This window comes from Grus americana, chromosome 5 (assembly GCF_028858705.1).
Source record: "Grus americana isolate bGruAme1 chromosome 5, bGruAme1.mat, whole genome shotgun sequence".
Taxonomy (NCBI): domain Eukaryota; kingdom Metazoa; phylum Chordata; class Aves; order Gruiformes; family Gruidae; genus Grus; species Grus americana.
The window spans coordinates 45,197,015-45,216,593 of NC_072856.1; the positions used below are offsets into that span (position 1 = coordinate 45,197,015).

Consider the following 19,579-nt stretch of genomic DNA (forward strand, 5'->3'; position numbering starts at 1 on the left):
GAGGAAGATTATGCAAACAAAGTATATTCAGGGGGAAATAAAAGACCGAGCAGCTGGTAAGGGTGAGAAAACCCCAGAGGGTAAAGCTCTGCAGCAGATCAGAGCAGAGCTGCAGTGGGATATAGCTGGAAAATACAAGCACGCCCTCCCCTCTGCCTGCCACGGCTGTAGGAACAGCATCCCCCAAATAACCAAGAAGAAACAAGTACATCTCATTACAATTCCAACAGAACCTCCTGGTGCAGCTTATGCAAAGATCACATAATGCAACTGATTTAAAAGCTCAGGGAAAAGGTACCTCGGGAATATCAGCTATGAAAGGAAATTAAGTGACAGGAAACCACAGAAGCGAGACCGAGCAATGTGAGCGTGGTTCTGTCGTTGCCTTTTTTGAGTAACATGCCCCCAAAGGAAGTTATTCAACGTGTACATTTTATTGCAAAAACTGATATACAAGTCAGATGGCTCCTTCAGGACACAGCAGCTTTCTCCAAACAAATGATCCTCATAGCAAAGATCACTGAGACAGACACCTGGAGACCACAGGTCCTCTGGCAGGCTGTGTCAGCAAGCTGAAAGTGCAGAAGCTAATGCATTGAGTTTAAGGTGATAAACCACATGGACCTCTGGCAACAGAAGAGCAATCAGGCATCCGTTACTGCCATTTTGCAGAAAGTTTCAGTCACTTCAGCTGCAGCTGAAACAGAGCAACTCCCAGTTCCTCTGCCAGTGCAATAGACTTCCAGTGCAAAGCAAAGCAAGCTTCTTACAAACACTGCTGAGCAAATACAAGTATTTAGTTCTGCAGCAAAAGCTTGGGCTCGCCTGTTTCAGGTTTACAAACAGGTCCAAGAAATGCCAACAGGCAGTTTTTCTAAATCCCTTGCTCCTTCCACCTGCCTCAGAGAAAGGCAGGCCTGCCAGAGCCACCACACCACCACCAGCCGTGGTTCGGGGGAGGAACAACAGAATAAGCACAAGCCTGACAAATTTTTCAGGTGGAGAAGGGGCAGCAGACAAAACTACCAACCCTGAACTCCTGCAGTCTTCACCAGACCCAACGTTTTATCTCCTGGGAAAGATGTATCTATTTCAGGTTTGCACTCCCTCCTTCCCAACAAGCCACCTTGAGCATACGGGAAGTTCATTTCCCACAGACTCTGTTCTCTAAGGGCAAGGCTATCTCAGTCATCTGAAAGACAAGTACAGTGGAGGGACACAGCTAAAGATATGAGAGAGACAAAAATACATCACATGAACTGGCAAGGGTGAAGAGAGGCCACACTGCTTTTCCAAACCTCTGCTGTAGGATCCCATGAAACGCATAGGCAGGAATCCCCTAATGATGTCGCTAACCAGTTGCCAAACTAGTTTGAGTCAAAAGTCCCCAATCTGCCAGTTAGGACACAACACAGGTGTTGTACACTTGGGTTATTTCTCACATACCTGAGCAGCTTGTAAGAAATGAGCAAGTGTGTAAAATGCTCATCCCCCTATGTGTGCACACACACGGCAGCTGCAGCAGACACTTTGTACAGGGTGCAGCCTACGTTGGCATAGCAGGAGGGAGAATACACGAAGATATACCTTACTTAGGAATGCTCACGCGCTGTGTTAAGTAGTGTGATAATTACATCGTTAGTCACATTGACAAGTGGGTGGAAGAGGCTGGAAACGTCTGATGCAGTTTGCTACAGGCAATTATAGATTTATCAGCGATGCATCTGTCACACACAAAGATGGGCTCAGACCCAAGTATCTGCAACAGCTCAACTTTAGCCCATTTCCCAGAAGTAAAATGGAACGAAGACACCAGCTCTGCATCCGCAGTACTCTGGAACAGCCCAGACCCACCACCAACCTACCGCATGAGAACAGCTGTATGATTTCCCATACTTAAGTATTCATCCAGGCAAGAACTTGCAGAGGCTAATCCTTATCCAAAGATCTGGGAATTTCCCCTCTTGAAATTCTCCCTGATAATACTAACTAGTTATGTAGCACTTACGTGCCCCCATTCTGTTTTGTGGCATATCTTGCTACTGCATGACAAAAGGCTCGCAGGCTCAGCAGAGGAGACCTGACAGCGGTTGGGTAAATACCTAACCACTCTTCAGTAAGCATCTGTCACTCATGTAGGACCAACTCATCTTTGTGACAGTTTAAAATTTCCTCTAAAGCACAAAACTGAAAGCAATTCCATTTGTCTTAATGAACTAAATTTTACTTGGGAGCCGACAATGAAAGACTGAATCTCGTGCTCTAGAGCACCAGCCTTATTTCACTCTCAGCCTCAAAATTCCTCAACATACAGGGATATAGTTAGGAAAGGACGAGGAAGGCAGGCAGCAAATGGTAACCTGTATTACAGACATCTCGCTTGCTGCGCTGCTCCCACAGAGAAGCCTGTACAGCCGGTATTTTTCCAGTGCCTGGAATTCTCAAATTCTTTCTAAATGAACTTTCACTAGAAAAACCCAAGGGCTCGCAGGGGGTCTGTGTATTTGCTGCTTCTTGCAACAGGTCAGCTTGCAGGAAACAGCAGGCAGTAGGAATGTGCACAGAGAGGAAAAGACTCACACAGACAACTGAGATGGGTTGTTTTTCCCCAAAGAAATTTTATTTGAGAAAGTTGACAAAAATCCCCCAACCAGTCATTACAGCTAAATCCATACCAGTCCCCCACACCTGCTCCCCAGTAACCATACCAGTACAGTGAAGATCAAAACATGACACCAGAACGATGACAGTGTAACAGTCACCTGGGGGACTTCAGGCCTCGCCACCATTTTTAAGATAAAGGTATCTTTGTACTCAGATAAGGACGGGGAGAGGATATCAAAACAGACAAGACTGCAAAAGACCCTTTCTTGTACTGTCTTTTCAAGTTACATAAAAACAAAAGCAAAACCTTAACAGATCTACAGGCTTCAAACTGTAGGACCTAAAACTACCTTCAAATGACATCTGTAATTCAGTCCTGTGGCATTGCTGCTGTTCTGCACTGTAACAGCTTTCAAAAACATACGAGGATAAAATGGATGCAAGGGCAGAGGAATGGACTTGGGTTCTTAATATGGCTTTATCAAAAAAGAAACAAATTAAAAGCAATCTAAGCATTTGCCAGTGGAACTAACAACTCCAGGAACTTGGCAATGGCAAAGGGGAGGCAAAGTACTAATGTATTTAGATGACAGGTCATCTTTTCATCCTCTTTCCCATTGCCTCACCCTGGACAACCGTTTCCTTCCCAGCAATAGATCAGATTCAGGTCAGAAATTATAAATCCATGTTTTTTTCAAAATGGTAGGCTAGGCCTAGGGCCATGACAACCCCTTCCCTAGCCAGAAGTGTCTAGGCACATAACACCAGAATGCTGTGCTGCTGAACCATTTGCTCTGAAGGAATGCAGAGAAGGTGAAAGCATTTTAATCACTACCTAAAAACTGCAGCAGGTAAGTCCAGGAAGTTAACCTGCCATTTTTTTCCCAGCCTGGCTTATTTAACATCATGCCATCTGGACGGCTGAGAAACGAGAAGCTGCTTGCTCTCTCTGTAGTACCACACAGAATAACAATTCTGTTGAGGGCACAGTCCAGACCCCCCCCGACATAGCATTGCCATGTTCCCACTCTGTACTGCTTTTTTGAGTTCATCCACATTCTTCCTACAACTCCTCTGCCAACCTGCAAAGCACCCCTTGCGCCCTCAGACCTCAAAGCAGGGCACAGACCCTCATGCTTCACACAAGCAGCAGTCCACCTTGCTTTGAGGTCTCAGAAAAAGAGGTTCGGCCAGCTGCCTACTGGATAAATGCTACACTGTTAGATGAGAAAAGTCTCCTGCTCAATGTAAGACCATGTTTCCAAGCATAACCTGCTCCTATTTGCTCTGTGACTGTATCTGACTGAGGCCTCCTGTCTGCACAAAAGGCCGTCCCTGACCAAGGCTTTCAGGAAAACTGCTGCATCATTTCAGAACAGGAGAGGCAAATCCAAGACAAACACGTGGAACAAGGGCGGGACCAAGGCCAGACAGCTTAGTTGAGCAAAGCAGGCTTCTCCTTTCCAAGCTCAAACACATTCCCAAGCCCTCCTTCCAAGGCTCCCCTTCCTCCAGGCTGAACCAACACATGCTCAAGTGCCCTGACCTGTCAGCACAAAGACACCAGCTCCCACAGGGAGAAACACAGAGGTCCACGACAGGGACCAAACCTTGGACCTCCCTCTATCCTCAGGCCCTGCTGGAATGATGAATCCTATTGCTTTGCACTCACCTCCATTTCCAGGAGGCTTAGATCCCAGCTGGTCAGAACAGGGAATCCCCTGCTCTGCCCTGGTGCTACCTGCACAGCACCTAAAGAGCTCAGCAGGGTCAAGTGGCTCAGAGTAACACTACAGTCACAGACAGATGGGAGACATCATCAAGCCAAGTTTATAAAAGGAGAACAGACAGCGCAAAAACTTGCTGCAGCTGTCATGGAAACATCTATTTTTATATTATTTAATTGCTGCCCCAGGATCCCCAAACCCATCACAACCTCCCCCACCCTCAACATCCAACAGGATTTCACAAGTCCCCCATTGCCTCTGATGTTTAGGCTCCCCTCCCCCTTTAGGGTCCAAGTATCTGCAGAAAAGCTCCAGTCAGTGGGTATCATCTGTGAGATGGCTCCAGGGGGCCATGGCTGGGTCCCAGCGGTGTCCAGCTGGGTCTGAGAGGTGGGGGGGGGGAAGAGGAGGACTTGCTCCTTTACTCAATCAGTTTCTTGGCCTTGAAGAAGCGACGCAGGTAGAAAACCTGCCAGGTGGCCAGTCCGATGAGACAGCACATGGAGAAAATGCTGAAGTACAGAACCCGGGTGTTTGTCGACTCTGAAACAGACAACAAACCATTGCACGGGATGTCTGACATTACATGATGCGCCTCAAGAGGGCAAAGTTCCCAGGATTTTCTCTCCCCACCCCTGTGAAATTTCAAAAGGCAAGATATCATACAGCATGAAGGCAGGGGCACCCAAGCACTAGCAGTACTTGAGAGTAAAAGGAGAGGGAACAACAAGAATGATAATGAGAGGCGAAACAAGGCAAAACTATGGTTAATGGGCAACATTAAATAGTACAGAGTAATTCACATTAGGAACAGAGACAGAAAGAAACAAATTTCTAGACATGGGACACACAAGACTTGGTGACTACTTCAGAAGTAGAGAAATAGCAGGTTTCCCTTACTAGGAACAAAACAGGCAGAGACCACTATAATTGCTTGATCGCCAAATGCTGTCCTAATAACACATTCAGCAGAAGTAAGGGGTCTTACAGCTCCATCCCTCCGAAGGACCACACAGTCTCTTACCATTCGTGTCCCTCATCTCCTCTTCTCGTTTCTTCATATAGGCAAAGTCATTAACAATGGACTCTGAAAGATCTTCCAGGCGCCTCAATTCTACCTCCAGAGGCTTCAACTTTTCCACTTTTGCAATCTAGAAAACAGAAAAGTCAGGCAATCACTGAGCCAAATCCAAAAGCTCCCACGTGGGTTTTTACTGCCAGTTTGAACTACTCCTCATCACATACTACAGATCTGGGGCATCCTTCCCCTAGGGAAACACCTCTACAAGCCAGAAACTACCATTGCATAAAACACTATCACTTCTCCCACCTGTTCTCTGAAACACACTTTCCTACTACCCCTCCTACACAACGGAGGAGCACAGTATGCATACAAGCACATTTCTTCCTTATTCGGCCTAATGTTAGCTTATTCACAGTTGGCTTCTGAGGAGTGGGTAGAAGAGCTTGCCACATGACTAAACCTCCAGTGAACAGAAGTCACAGGCTGAGATACAGGTGACTAACTTCCATACGCATACAATATTGTTCTACAGGCACACAGGATATTAGCACTGAGACTCACTTTGCTAACTGTTACCACACACCTCAGAAAGCCCGGGCAGCCTGATTCCCCGTAGCAGTGGTTTGATTACACCCACAAGAGCTCAGGGCTTTTGTCATTAGACTTACAGCCTCAAGGGCAGCATGATGCTCTTGGTAGGGACTACGCACCTACAAAGTGCTCAATCTGCCTCAAGCCACCAGGCGACGCTGCTAGAACACTTACGGGACAGGCTGCCTTTGCACCAGCGTGAAAGAAAGAGAAAAATACACTTCCCTCATAAAAGCTGGTTTTATAGGACATCATTTTTGTGCAGAATATGCAACCCATAGTACTACAAGTGAACGGCTTGCATCCAAAAAGAAAAATCCACAGGAATTTTCAATCAGAAAGCACAGTCCACAACAGCAACTATTTAAAGTTGAACACGTAAACACGTGTCCCTGCCCCAGTCCTGGCTGTTACCTGACTACACGTTATGTAAAATCTGTGACACAAGGACATTACTCAAAGGAAGCTAACTGCAATTCCTGCTGCTGCTACAGCATAGGGTTTGGGTAACTCTGGTTCTTGCGTAGAGTTTGTCACTATTACCAATGAGTGACAGGCCCTCGCCATGAAGGCCAGATGCCATGTCCCCAATTACTGCAGCAGAAGAAAGATACACTAGAGAAAACTACAGAAAACACATGAAGCACCTGCAGCTCACCACCAGCCTCACCACCACACAGAATTACACAGACATAAGCCGCAGGACAGCATCCCTCAGTGGTGCAGGTGCCAACAGGCAGGCAACAGGGCACCCAGGGTGCAGGCATTCCCAAAACACCACTTCCAGAGGCAGCTGCCTGGGCGTCAGAGCCCATCTGAAGAGGTGCTCGTGACCAGGCCGGTGCTAGCTAATCAGCCATTTCACTGAAGGGTCTTCCCATGACATGCGTATCCTGGCAAGCAGCAGGCCCTCAAGCAGTCATCTGAGGATTTTTATGCTGAGGCGAGCTTTATATTACAGCTTTGCCAGCACAACAGTGTCAATTCAAAGTGCATTTGTGAGGAGGTGTAGGAAATGGGAAGTTAAACCCCTCCTGCTTTCTAGCCAATAGGTTGTACTGACAAAGCCCTGTGGCCTGGACACATACCTGCCAGCAGAGCTTTGCTGAAAAACTGGCACCAGTGTACGTGTGCCAGTGGCCCAGACTCTGCTGACACAGCTAGAGCAGCAGGTCTGTAACACACCTGAGGTCTCAGGCAGCTCCACTGACAGGCTAAGTCTGTCTTCCTGGAGGGCGCTTTTCCCCCTTCACAGAGGGCTACAAAGGTTCCACTGGGAAAAACCAAGGCTTGTCTGCCCCATCCTGCATCCCTTCAGTTGCTCTTCATAGGTGTAGCTAGAAAAATCTGATAGCTACTTTCAGTCCTGCATGTACTCCAAGATGCACATCCTGGAACCTCTTTCATCCTTAGTGATGCCAATGTGCACAGCTGCTCCCAGGGACTTTGTAAAAAGCCCACCAAGCATCTGTGATGGTGGAACACCATTATCCTAGAAAGAACATCTGGACCAACAGAACAACCGAGACAACAACTCCACGGAACTGCTCAGGGGCAACTCAAAGATTCATCAAAGCCTGACTCTCTTCCCAGCATAGAAAGAGATACACTATAGCCAAGAATTGGCAAGGAATAGCTGATCACCAAGGCTTCTTGGTGCTCTCTGAAAAGTCTTTCCACTTTTCCCTACCTTCATTTCTACTTATTGAATGGAGAAAGTTATTCCTCCCTAGCCCAGAGAACTAAGGTATGACACTGCCATGCAGTTAAGTTTTCTAACCCAGCACACTCTCCCAGTTGCTTTGCTCCAAGAACATCTGGATCCATGAAAGCTTATGAAGCCAGACTTGGACATCACCCGTCCTCACTGCATATATCCATGCACAAGTAGGACAGTATCAGTGATCCTCGTTCCAATTCCCTGCATCAAGTCTCCTTGCAGCAGTTCAACAAGAATAACTGGGGTGGAAAACAGGTCACTGGTACCTCACAGCAGATGAACATCACAAGCAAAAGGCTCAAAAAGGCAAGAGAGAAACCTGAGCAACAATCCTCTCCTCTGAGGCCTTACAGCAACCTGTCAAGTCAAAACCCACAAACAGTACAGCAACCTGGGGAGAGAGAGGCTAAGAAAAAGAAAACACGCTGCAAAGCAGTGTGGCTAAACATCCGCAGCAGCTGTACAAACAGTAAACCAGTTTGAGTCCTTTGCAGACATGCTGCTCAACAAGGCTCAACAGTCTGCCTCTCTGAGAGGTCCTTGGCCAGCACTGCCACGATCTGCATTTGGTATCAGGTGGGACTGCAAGTCTGAATTCTTCTCCCGTGTTTGTCCATGGGCCTTTTCCAACAACCTAACTACACTGACAAGCATAATGGATACTTACTTTTATTCCAAGACAGTTTTATCAGTACAACCAATGAGTACATTGATATACAGGCATAAGAGAATCTTTCTGCATAGGGACAATACTTCTAAGTAGCACTACACTCACGTAACTCAGAGTATGCTGCGGAATTGTATTTAAAGAGACTCTGTAAATGTAGTCACCATAATCCTCCCAGTTACGCTCTCAGGGGTCATCCCATAAGATTTCAACATCTTGTAATCCTTTAGCTGGTTTCCAGACAGCTGGCCCAACGATTGCTCTGTTGTTCTCTGACCCCAAGTGCTTTTTTATTCTCCACGTAGGATGTGCTCTAGACTGACTTAAGCCACGCAGGACCAGCTAGCCCCAAAGTTCAAAAGGATATAAAAGCTCCAGCATGCTCATCTCAGAAATTTGTTCATTTTCTAACTGGCACTATACGCAGCCTTTGCTACCCACTCTCCTCCCTGAGGCATCTCCCACACTGCTGTGCGCAGTGGACACAGCAATCCTTTTCAGGAACCTTTCTCTGCCAACAACTTTCATTTTCTCAGGCACAGGCTCTGTGCTGGAGGCTGACTGACCCCAAACTCTAGCGAGCCAAAAAGCATAGTAGCAGCCATCAAAATTCAGCATCCAAACCAGGAGGATTGTCCCACCCACAAAGCAACTGCTATTCCACACAGCTGGCTCTTGGCTCTAAGAAAGCTACGTCCTCCTATGTCGCAATGTCACGCCTCCAACCCAAATACCCATTTCACACCAGCTACTACTCTGCCAAACACCTTTACATTGATACACCGCTAGTTCTTAGAAATACACAAGCGCCATTTCAGGGCTGTTGAGCCAGTACATCTTACAGTCAGGAAGGTAAGAACATAATGCAACTAGACCTTTACGAGGATCTGATATTAACCTAAAATGCCCTCCACTGCTGGGGCTGGGAAAACTTCACATCTCAGTCTCTTGTTGCATCTAATACCTATGCCCAGAAGCTGGGTCATGTTATCCTAGCAAAGAAATTCACACATTAGGCTCCAGTTCCCAGAGTACAGAATTAATTTTAGTTGATGTTTGTCTTTCTTTTTTCTCCTCTAACATACAAAGCTTCACTGGAATTGTAGGTTGCAGACAGGCTTTCATCACCACTGGGAAAACAGCTTCCCATCATGAGCCCCAGATCTACAAATGGCATCACGTGAGTGCTGGGAAAGGGGAGCCTGCAGTGCAGGCAGCCAGGGGACATACCTCCTCATAGTTCTTTGCTTCAACTCCATGCTTCATATCCAGAATCACAAGCTGGTCCGGCATCCTCCCTGTTCCTGGAAGCATAATGAAAGGATTCATTGTGCGAAACATTCAGCCTGCCAGGAAATCACCAGCTCTCCCTGCCACTGAGGAAGAACTCACAACATCCCTCCCCTCCCTCCATGTCTGCAGCTAACTGCGGAGGCAGCACAGTCCAGCCTAAAAATACAGAGACTTCACAATAAATCCTGGCTGAAGGAGAGCCTCCCAAAGATAATGAGAACAAGCTGTAACTAAAAGTGCTAAGTGTCTGTAGGATGCAAATCACTGTAAAAACTGCAGAAGATTAGAAGATGAATACCAGCTGCTATGAGACAGCCTGGTGAAAGACAAGTCACCAGAGGGACAAATATTCAACTGGGAAGCCCACGTTCCTCCTAGCAGGAAGTGCACCAGCAACTTGTCAAGGTTACTGGGATTGAAAATGATTTTACATTCAAAGGAGCAGAAGGTAAACTGCTCTAATTGAGGAATATGGCATACGGGGACTACTGACCCTCACATGCTGCAGTACCTGCAGAGACAAAGGCAATCCCTTTACCAGCATAACTTTTCAGAAAGAGAACAGCTTGGGTGTCTGAGACCCACACTGGTAACGCAACCCCCAAGACGGTAAGAGGCTTCTGAAGCTGGGAAAACACCACTTCAGAGAACTGCCAGCTGGAGCCGCACAGTGAGTAGGACGAGGCTGCAGTCAACAACACAGTCGGTATCTTTTAAGGCTGTAGCCCCCAAGCTAGGGACAGCTATGGCTAATAGCTTCTTTTAACTGCTACAAACTGTCACATCTGAGAATGTTAACAAGAGAAAATAAATATAGTATAGACATATAAAATCCCTAAAGAATGCAGCATGTGAGCTGACCCGAATATCATATTCCACTATACCACCCACCATGGAAACGTCAGTACATAACACATTCCCAAATCCCAGCATGTTGGGGCATACAGTTGTCCTCAGCCAGCTGCCAGCAAAACACAAGGTCTGAATTCATTTATACTATGAATTTCAGAGTCTTTATCCAGGAGCATGTCAAATACTCACACTTTGCCTTAGGAGGCTGCCAGGTGGATATTCCCTCAGTCCCCAAACAAATTCAATGTACAGGTTACACCGGGTTACTCCAGTTGGAGCTAGGAAGATACTCCACATCTTCAATACAACATCCCCAAATTTTCTCTCTACCCACTGAACAGCTCTTCAACACCTCCACCTTCTACTGTCAGCAGAAGACAGAATAACCTACTGACAAGATGGTCCATATCAACTACAAACTGTTTCTTAAATTTCCCAAGGGATATGGGAGCTCAAAATTCAAACCCAGCTATGTAAAAGCCCAATGGATAAATCAGGATGGAATTTTTTGGTTTTCTCATGAAAGACCAGTTACTGTAAAAACAAACTAAAATCCCAACACTGTTATTTAACAGACAGGCTGTATACAACCACCCAGTGCTCCTTTCTCTGACCACAAGTTTTGACTGCTTATGCCATACATAAACCAAGGTGCCTGGAGACTGGCAGGTAGGACAGCCAACAGTAGCTGCAGAAGAAAATCCAAAGCACACAGTTCGGTGAGGGTTGGGTTTGGTTTTTTTTATGTTGTTTAAAATACAGCAACTTGGGTGGAGAGCTGGAGCTTCCAGGAAGAGATGAGAGAGAAGAAAAGGCCAGTGAACAGGAGAACTGGAAGGATTAATTTGTCAGGCTGGAAGGGAGAGCTGCCAAGAGGCAGTAAGAAAGTAGAAAACTTAGAGCTGCTGGGTGCAAAGGGATGGAAAACAGACATTCTGCAAGAGGTTAATGTTGTCAGGGGCTAGTCTGGAAAAACTCAAGCTGCTCTTCTGTAAGTTTACTGAGCCCCAGGCACTAGGCAGCTCCCTTCAGCTCAATCAGATCCTTAATAACTCCCTGTTCCTTCTGAAGCCAGAGCTCACCACAGCAGACCAGATCAGCAGCAAAGAGAAAGACAGTTAAGTCCCAGCTATCTTGAACTAAACCGATACCTACATTCCCCAGGAAGTCTTCAAGAGGTCATCTCACATGAGCACAGAACTGTTTCCTGAGAAATTAGGGGAGCTCCTAATTTGCAAAGCCAATGGAAAAACAGGATGGTTGAACTGAATGTCAAAAATTTTTCTGATAGGAATTGCAGAAAAAATGAGCCATAACACTCTTAAGAAAGTTTGGGAAGAGCAGGATTAGAGAAGGGGCAAAGAGGTAAAGATTAGCACACAGGAAGAGCCCTACAGGGGAGCATGTCGTGCAGGCCAGGCTGTTCTCGGAGATTAGCACACGGCGTGAGAGTAAGTGTGCTTGGGAACAGGGCACTGGTCAGGAAGACTGGACCCTTCCACCCTGAAAGGGGGAAAAAAGCCCATTGTGCAAACACCCATAGCTCCAAGAAGCACCCTAAAAACTCCTCTACCCTGATAAGGTGGACCTCCTAAGTCGGAGCTCCTTCTCACTTCCTCTTCCTCATTTCTGTGGCTAGGGATTGAGAAATCCCAGTTGCTTAGACCTCTCAGGTCCCAACGGCTCTGGGCTTCCTCTACCAACAGTTTTTCTCTTCCAGTACTCCACCAACATCCTCCTTGGCTGCTGCACTAAAAGTCCTGACCACTTGCTTGATGAGACTGTGAAAAAACACCCAAATCAACTTTAAAGAGAAACATGGGGATAAAACAGCACTTGGCCTGTTCCCCCATTCCCATGCTGACCTTCTCAAGAAAACAAGGCACTTCCCTGGGACGTGGTTACTTCCTCCACGGTACCTTAACCAAGTCCTGCAGATGATCAAGCCCTGCAGTGCCACCTCCCTTACTGTAGTACTTCCTTGATTTCCAACACAGGCATGGGAAATCTGGAGATACTTATCATGCAGCATCTCTCTTTAGCAAGGAGTTTGGAGTGTCTGGGTCCAAAAAGAAAATAGCAGCTTGGAGGTCCCCAAAGAGAAAGCCTCCAGAAGAGGATTTAGCTGCTCAATTGAACAGCTCTAGATTTTGGCACCTCAACACCCCACTGGTCACCACGTAGAGGCTGCACTTCGAAATATTTTATCCTCATCAGTAGTGAAAGCTTTAAAAAAAACTTGCAACAATACAAAGGAGCCGGGGAACAAACATTTGCTACAATCAAGAGAGCTATAAGGGACTCAGTGTAGGCAAGAAACCACTGGTCACAAGCACCGAAAGAAGAGTCTAGACACAACTAAAGAAAGAAGACTTTCCCACTTTGGTGTGTGATCACATGGAAGCTATGAAAGGATTTGTGGGACTGTCTGGACGACCTCCCAAATACCCAGGTGTTGGACAGTAAATAGCATCAGTGACTCCCAGATGAGTCACTAGTGCCTGCATGTCTTGATGTGTTAAGGAGCATTTGGAAGCCCTACCTTTGGAGTGAAATAAAAGCAAAATCCTGAGCATTTGGGGTCACTGTCTTATCCATAAAATACTACAGAGAGGTGTTACCAGCCAGATCCTCCCAACCCCAGCAAAGAAGATAACTTTCCAGAGAGAGAATGCTCTCCTCAACTTGCAAACTATTTGTATCTTATACATGGAGCAAACAGAGGCTGCCTTTCAACAGATCTGAGGAATGCTGCTAGTGACTGCTCTGTGAAATGCTCTGGCATCTTTTAGGATAAGACCTAATTAGAACCAGGTCCAAGGAGCAGAACTCTGACAGTGACCGTGAAAAGATGTGAGCACCTATGAACTTGCACGCGCTCGCACCACCGCAAATGAGACTAGAGCCCATGTGTTGGCTGTTTTCAACACATTTGCCCTGAAGTTGAGCCCAGCCACTCAAAGCAGCACATGCGTCACACTCACAGGAAACGATCCTCAGTGCTCGTTAGGCAACCATCCCTGCAGCACAAATGCAAGGCTGACGTCCTGCTCATTTCCCCTTCCCTTTATTGACCACTTAGAGAGCAGTTGTGGGTGCAAACCAAGGCCACGTTCTCTATACGCACACCCCAACCCCAGAAAACGGTTGCTAACCTAACGCAGGATTGCTGCCAAGTACACATTGTGGAGAGATCACATTCCACCAAATGGGGAGAGACGGTCAGCTGGGGAGAAAGACAGGGTCCTGGAGATGATGGCATCCTGCTCTGTCCTGGCTCGACTGCAAGATGGGGAAAAGGGCAAAAGACGTGTAGCTTGCTCCCTGGTACTGCCACTCATTGCAACTGCAGTGACCTCTGTGGGACGAACATGCGATTCCCCTTTCAGAGGAAACCCAAGCACTCTACACGACAGCCACAGATGATTACTTAACTTCCAATGCAACAATGACAGCAGATATTCTGCTGTGAGACTGCCCACAACCTCCTGAAGATCAGCTTTAAAAGTCAAACAGTATTCTGTGGACCACACTCAGGATCACTTTACCCATACCCCTAATCCACATACCTACATGAACTTGTTCAGACACTAGAAGCAGCCAACAGAGCTTTCACTTCACTTACCCACAGGAAGCTTGCTCTCAAAGCAGGCCTCAAACATATCATAGTCTTCAGTGGTGAAGGCAAACTTGCCCTTAGTGGCATCTTCCTTGGCATACAGGATGTGCCCAGCTGAGTCAGTTATCTGTAAAAGAGACAACGAGGGTGAGGAACAGTGCTTTGCTGCCACAGACTCACACTGCCTCTGCTACACAGGAAGGGTTCTTGTAACAGCCCCTTTGGAGCTGCTGCATTCTCCTGTCAACAGTTTCCCTCCTTCCTCACAACTATATAAATTTCTGTCTTCCTCATCCCCACTCCAGAAGCTGACAGAGTGCCTCTAAGGTAATTACTGACTCTTAGATTAAACAAAAAAGAACCCCACCAAAGAACAATCAACCAACCAACCAAAAAACCCCAAAACCACACCAATTCCTCTTCCTCCTATAACCTCTCAATATAGACTACATTTAGGAACTCTAGCTGAACCAAACTGTTACTCATTGCCTTCTTTTTGCAAGCAAAAGTCATAAATTCCCATAGCAACAGAGATATGGAGAAGCCTTATGGGACAAAAAGGACTCATTCCCCAGAAGATAAAATGGAGAAGGGCACATCTATTCCCCTAGAAATGAACCATCAGCGTGGCCCTGAGTTACACAAGGTTTGGGCGCCAAGATCCATAAAAGTGGCCACTTCAAAAGACAATTCAGACTACACAGACAGAATAATGACTGCTTTGCGCTAAGTCTATGAAATCACTAAGAATAGGCAAAAACTGTCAAATGTCTACAACAATGCTTCCACAAAGAGTAAAATAAAAGGACACACATTTCATGACGCAGACTTGAGAATCATTGTGCTCAGTTAAAGGCTCCGTCCAGTTGAAATACTCTGACCACAGAGAGAGGTGAAAAAAACTGAAGGCGTGAAAATCAACAGTGTGTGTTCCACTGGAATGCTTCCCAGTTTCCCTCAACTCTATCCTTCAGACAGGTGTCTGAAAAAGCACAGGTGCTAAAGTTACTAAGCGTCTTTGAAAATCTTAGAAGTGAAGAGACTAAAAAGCTTGGGAATAATTTTAAAGGTCTAAAGTACACAAAATACTTTGTGGTATGGAGAAGGTAAGTCAGACATTCCTCTTTGCTCCATCTTATAACAGAAAACCAGCCTCGTTTCCCTGTACAAAGGCCATACAAAAGGGCTCTGTACCCAAAATTATTCTAAGGAAACACTCCTCTTTATTCTTACTAGAGCACCCAGTTAACTCCCTGCCACGAGATATCACTGATGACGACAGCCTGCTGGACTCAGAACAGGTGCAGACCTTCACATGAATAATGACAGTTTCTGCATTAGGCAGGAAAAATAATAAAGTATATAAATCCTCGTGCCTCGGGGTATAAACCATAGCAGGCAAGACTCCAGGAACGAGCTTCCCCTACATACAGATTATCCCACAATTGTCTGTTACGGGATTTGTTGTAGCTGCCCCTGCACCATATGGTATTTGTCAGCGTCTGAGAACAACGAGGAGCACTGCTCTCCTCCCGCGCTGCAGCTCCTGCTCAGAGCTCTACCTGCGTTCAAGCCGTGCGCAGATAAAAGCACGCCTGCGCGGTCAGGCACAGGTAGCTGTGTTGCCATCCCCCTGCCACAAGCCACGTCCTGTCTGGAAGTCACCAGACTATTGGAAGCACTCAGCTCAAGTGAACAACACAAGCCACCTCCTGTCTGGAAGTTACCAGACCATTGGAAGCACTCAGCTCAAGTGAGCAGGCCCCGCTGCAGTACAGGACTGTCCGCATCTGACCACGCAGACGCAGCATAAAACCGTATGTCTTGGCGGCCATACGGTGCACACTATTTAATGGAGGTGTCCTGATTAAGTGAGATGCTAGCTTCCTCAGCATGATACCATATAATCGGCACACCGGGTTCTCCAGCCCAAGAAGTCCTCACAAGAACACAGTAAAGAAAGCTCTCAAATGTCCCTATTATTTTGAGCACTATTCCCTTAGGTCTTTGTAGACACCGGAGCTAATCTTTAGCTCGAGGATATTATGCAGCTTGATCCATTTTTGTCCTTTGCAGCTCTAGCAATAGTCTGCTCATGAACAGGATTCTGGACAGTAAAAGCTCTGCTATCTGCTTTCATCGAAACTGAATAGCATTACCCAATACACTGCCCATTCAGCCCATTCAGGGTGTGCGGGGGCGAGAGAAGCTGCTAATAGCCGAGCCAGAACGCTTGTGGGGGAGTTGACCTGAAAGGGATTTTTCATGCTATTCTAACGTTATTTACGGTAACGCCATCCCCTACAGACAGGGCATTGTTCGCCCTCGACAAACAGCCGGTTCCCCAAACTGCCAGCCTTGACAATGGGGCAGAGGCACGTGGCCGGGCCCAAGCGAGACCTCAGCCGCCCCTCAGCAGCCAGCTGGCAGGGCCCGCGGATTCCTCCAAAACAGAGGGTGCCACTGTTAGCGCTGGGGTATCACACACACAAAACTTAGCTCACCAGCAGGAACTGTACTGAGCCCGGCCAGGATTAACTACCAGCCTCCTACATTCGGTGGCCTGATCCGGGGGACTGAAGCAGGCCATCCCGTGCAAAAGGAGTGAGACCACCTTGAACTCATTTTTCCCCCACAAACTTAGACACAGAAAGAAGTATGCACCTAACAGAGAGGTTACAGCACTTACACCAGGCCCAGCACCTTGGGAGGCCACAGCATACCTGAACAATAAGAAGGAAAGCAAGAATTGCATAGCTTAATGTTTCTCCTTTGTAGCTTTTCAAAGTAGTACAGAACTTTATTTTATTTTTGATTTACAGTCCCAGTAAAATACAACTTCCACGAGCAGTCCTACCTGGATACCGGCTTCAGCAGCAAAGCCAGACTAAGACTCAAGCATGGGATTCAATGCTTCACCACCTCCCTAAACAAGTCCTCTGTCATAAGAGGGGACCATGGGGTCAGTTGACCTAAGAGCCAGCAACCAGAGAACCAGGAGGCTTCATCATGAGCAGTAAGAGACGGATGGGAATGTGGCACTCATCACTCTGAAATACATACACCTTACCAGGCAAATACTATAGCAACAACTTAAAGCATGGAAGCTGCTTGGTTCTGCCTATACACAGACAAGTTTCCTCTTACAAGTGATGTAACCATACACAGCAGAAGACGATTTTTTAAAAAAGCAAGTCTCCAGAAACAGCCTTCTCTATCCATAACCACACACAACTGCCAGTAACCGAAACCCTTCAGGTGTCTGTTGGCAGATGTTGGAAGGGCAACTTGATTTCAGATCTCCAATACTCACTGAAAAACACTGAGTTCAGAGACTCCTGAGCAGACCATCCTGTCACTGCCTGTTTGCGTGCTTACTTTTGAAGCCTTTGGAGCTTAGACAGAAATAAAAAAAAGACACAAAACTGTTATGAAGTGATTATGTAGCAACAGACCTTGCTCAGCTAGTTGGAAATTTGAAGAAAACCTTGGGAAGGCAGACTGCGGACAGAATTAATGTGAAACTGTTGAAGTTTTAATAGATGCTTGTCACATAGGTGTATTATTCATATATATTCTGCTGACCCTTCCCCTACACTCCCTAAAGATCCTTTAGGATCATTTTCTCCCCTGTAGCAAACACCTGCCTCCTTAAAACCCACACGAGCCACGACACAGCAAGATTGGAATAGCCATTTTGTGTACCAAAACCCTGTTTCTAAGCCCCTCACCTTGTCCTTTCCCTGCGGCCTGCTGCTCCATCCCGCTGTGCCAGGCCGTACGCAGGGAGGGAGCCCTCGGAAAGCCACGTCACCGTAACTCTTTCCTCCTTACACGGTGTCAGCAGCTTTAGGACAGCCTTATCGCAGCGGCCCGTCCCGCTGGACGCCCTTTGGCGCGTGCGGATTATACGGCGTCCGGCGGGACAGGCCGCTGCGATAAGATCTTTGGGGAGAAAAAGCTTGATTTTGGTTCAAGCCAAACGCCTGCCCTGCTCCCTCCCTACCCAATATCCAGATGGGAAGGCACCTGAGCGAGCTGATGGCCCCTAGCACAAAGCGAGTCCATCCCCATCCCTCCCCCGATGCGCCACAGGCAGGAGGCCAGGCCCGCTGTAAACCCACGCGTGGGTTTGGTGCCACGCGTGGGTTTGGTGTCACGCGTGGAACAATCACCCCCTCCCCCCCCATCCCCACGCTCCGCCCCTGCACGGGCGGGGAGGCGGGGCCACGCCGCCCGCTCCGGCCTACCGCCCACCCCCCAATCCCGGCCTGTCGGGTACCGCCGCCGCGGTCGTACCTTGAGGTTGGCGGAAGGTCCGGTGGAGGAGCCCGGCGGGGCGCCGATCTCGTACTCGCCCGTGACTAGCGTGTCGCGGTGGATCTCCTCCCGCAGGCACTTCCGCGCCTTGCCCGGCAGCTGGAAGGAGATGGGCCGCGCCGGACCCACCACCAGCAACAACAACAATAGCAGGGCCAGGAGCGGGGCCTGCCCGAGGCGGGGGCGGCCGGGCAGCGGCAGCGGCATGGCGGCGGCTCCGGGTGCGGCAGGCCGGGCCTCCGCTACACGTGACCAACGCCGCCGCTTGCGTCACGGCGGGGGCGGGGCTGGGGCGGGGCTGCGCGAGGCGCCCCGGCGGGGCGCGGGGGCAGGCGGGGCGGGGTGGTGCCGCGCGGGTGGGAGCATCGTCCCACGCGTCCCGCGTAAATCGGGGGTTCGGTGTCTTCCTGACCGCCTCCCCCCGCACCGGGGTGCAGACGTGCTGGGCTTGTGTCCCTTCGAGTGGGCTATTTAATTATTAAATAAACGAGTAATGACGGTAATTCATTAATAATGGGTGGTAATGATTAATAACAATTTCATCCATTAAAGAAATGAATTAAAAAAAAAAAATCAGCGCCGAGGATCGTACTGAGGATTGACAAGCAGCGTGAATTTCCTAGAGCCTCCTGCACAGCTGGGTGTATCCAGGTCCTTCCCTGGGGACACACGCTTGCTGTTTAATTATTATTTTTTTTACATTTCTGAGTAATTTCCCTTTTGTCTTCTTCAGCCAAGAAAATTTAATTTTATCAGATGTCTCACTTCTTTGGATCAGCATCCTGCAAATGCAGTAGTGACAGAGGTATGCAAGTGGGTTTGGCAGCAAATAAAATTATGATGATTTTTACAGATAGCAGAGTATTTTTTTCTCTCTCTCTCCAGCAAATGCTTGGATCTACTTTTTTCTATTTTTTCCTCTTTTTTACTCTCTAGGAACACAGCATTAAAAAACCCACCAACCCGCTTTGGACCGCTGCTTCCCCTGGCACCGCGGTGCTGCCTTCCCTCCCTTCTCAGCTGCAAATATTTGAGTATGCTGAGAAAAAAGGAAAGGTGGGGAGAAAGAAATGGATAGCAACATCGCTAGAAAGTAAAAAAGCTCTTTTATTTCTACTAGCTTGAGTTAAAAAAAATAAAATTACCCTATTGTTTCACTTTT

The 19,579-nt window shown here is 47.5% G+C and overlaps 1 protein-coding gene across 1 annotated transcript; it reads right to left on the reverse strand.

The window, feature by feature from the left end:
• Positions 1 to 2,594: 2,594 nt before the first annotated feature.
• Positions 2,595 to 18,706, reverse strand: TMED10 (transmembrane p24 trafficking protein 10). The gene is made up of 5 exons (XM_054826136.1): positions 18,397 to 18,706; positions 14,104 to 14,224; positions 9,564 to 9,637; positions 5,356 to 5,482; positions 2,595 to 4,874 (listed from the first exon to the last, which is right to left on the reverse strand). The coding sequence occupies exons 1-5, from the start codon at positions 18,622 to 18,624 to the stop codon at positions 4,753 to 4,755; spliced, it is 672 nt and encodes a 223-aa protein (XP_054682111.1). The 5' UTR covers positions 18,625 to 18,706; the 3' UTR covers positions 2,595 to 4,752.
• Between the last annotated feature and the right edge of the window lie 873 nt (positions 18,707 to 19,579).

Excerpts from the sequence above, each read along its gene's own strand:
- TMED10 (XM_054826136.1), bottom strand. The coding sequence starts at position 18,624 with ATGCCGCTGCCGCTGCCCGGCCGCCCCCGCCTCGGGCAGGCCCCGCTC. Across the intron at positions 14,225-18,396 it reads GACCTTCCGCCAACCTCAAG|ATAACTGACTCAGCTGGGCA; the intron begins GTACGACCGCGG and ends TCTCTTTTACAG. Across the intron at positions 9,638-14,103 it reads TGAGAGCAAGCTTCCTGTGG|GAACAGGGAGGATGCCGGAC; the intron begins GTAAGTGAAGTG and ends TTATGCTTCCAG.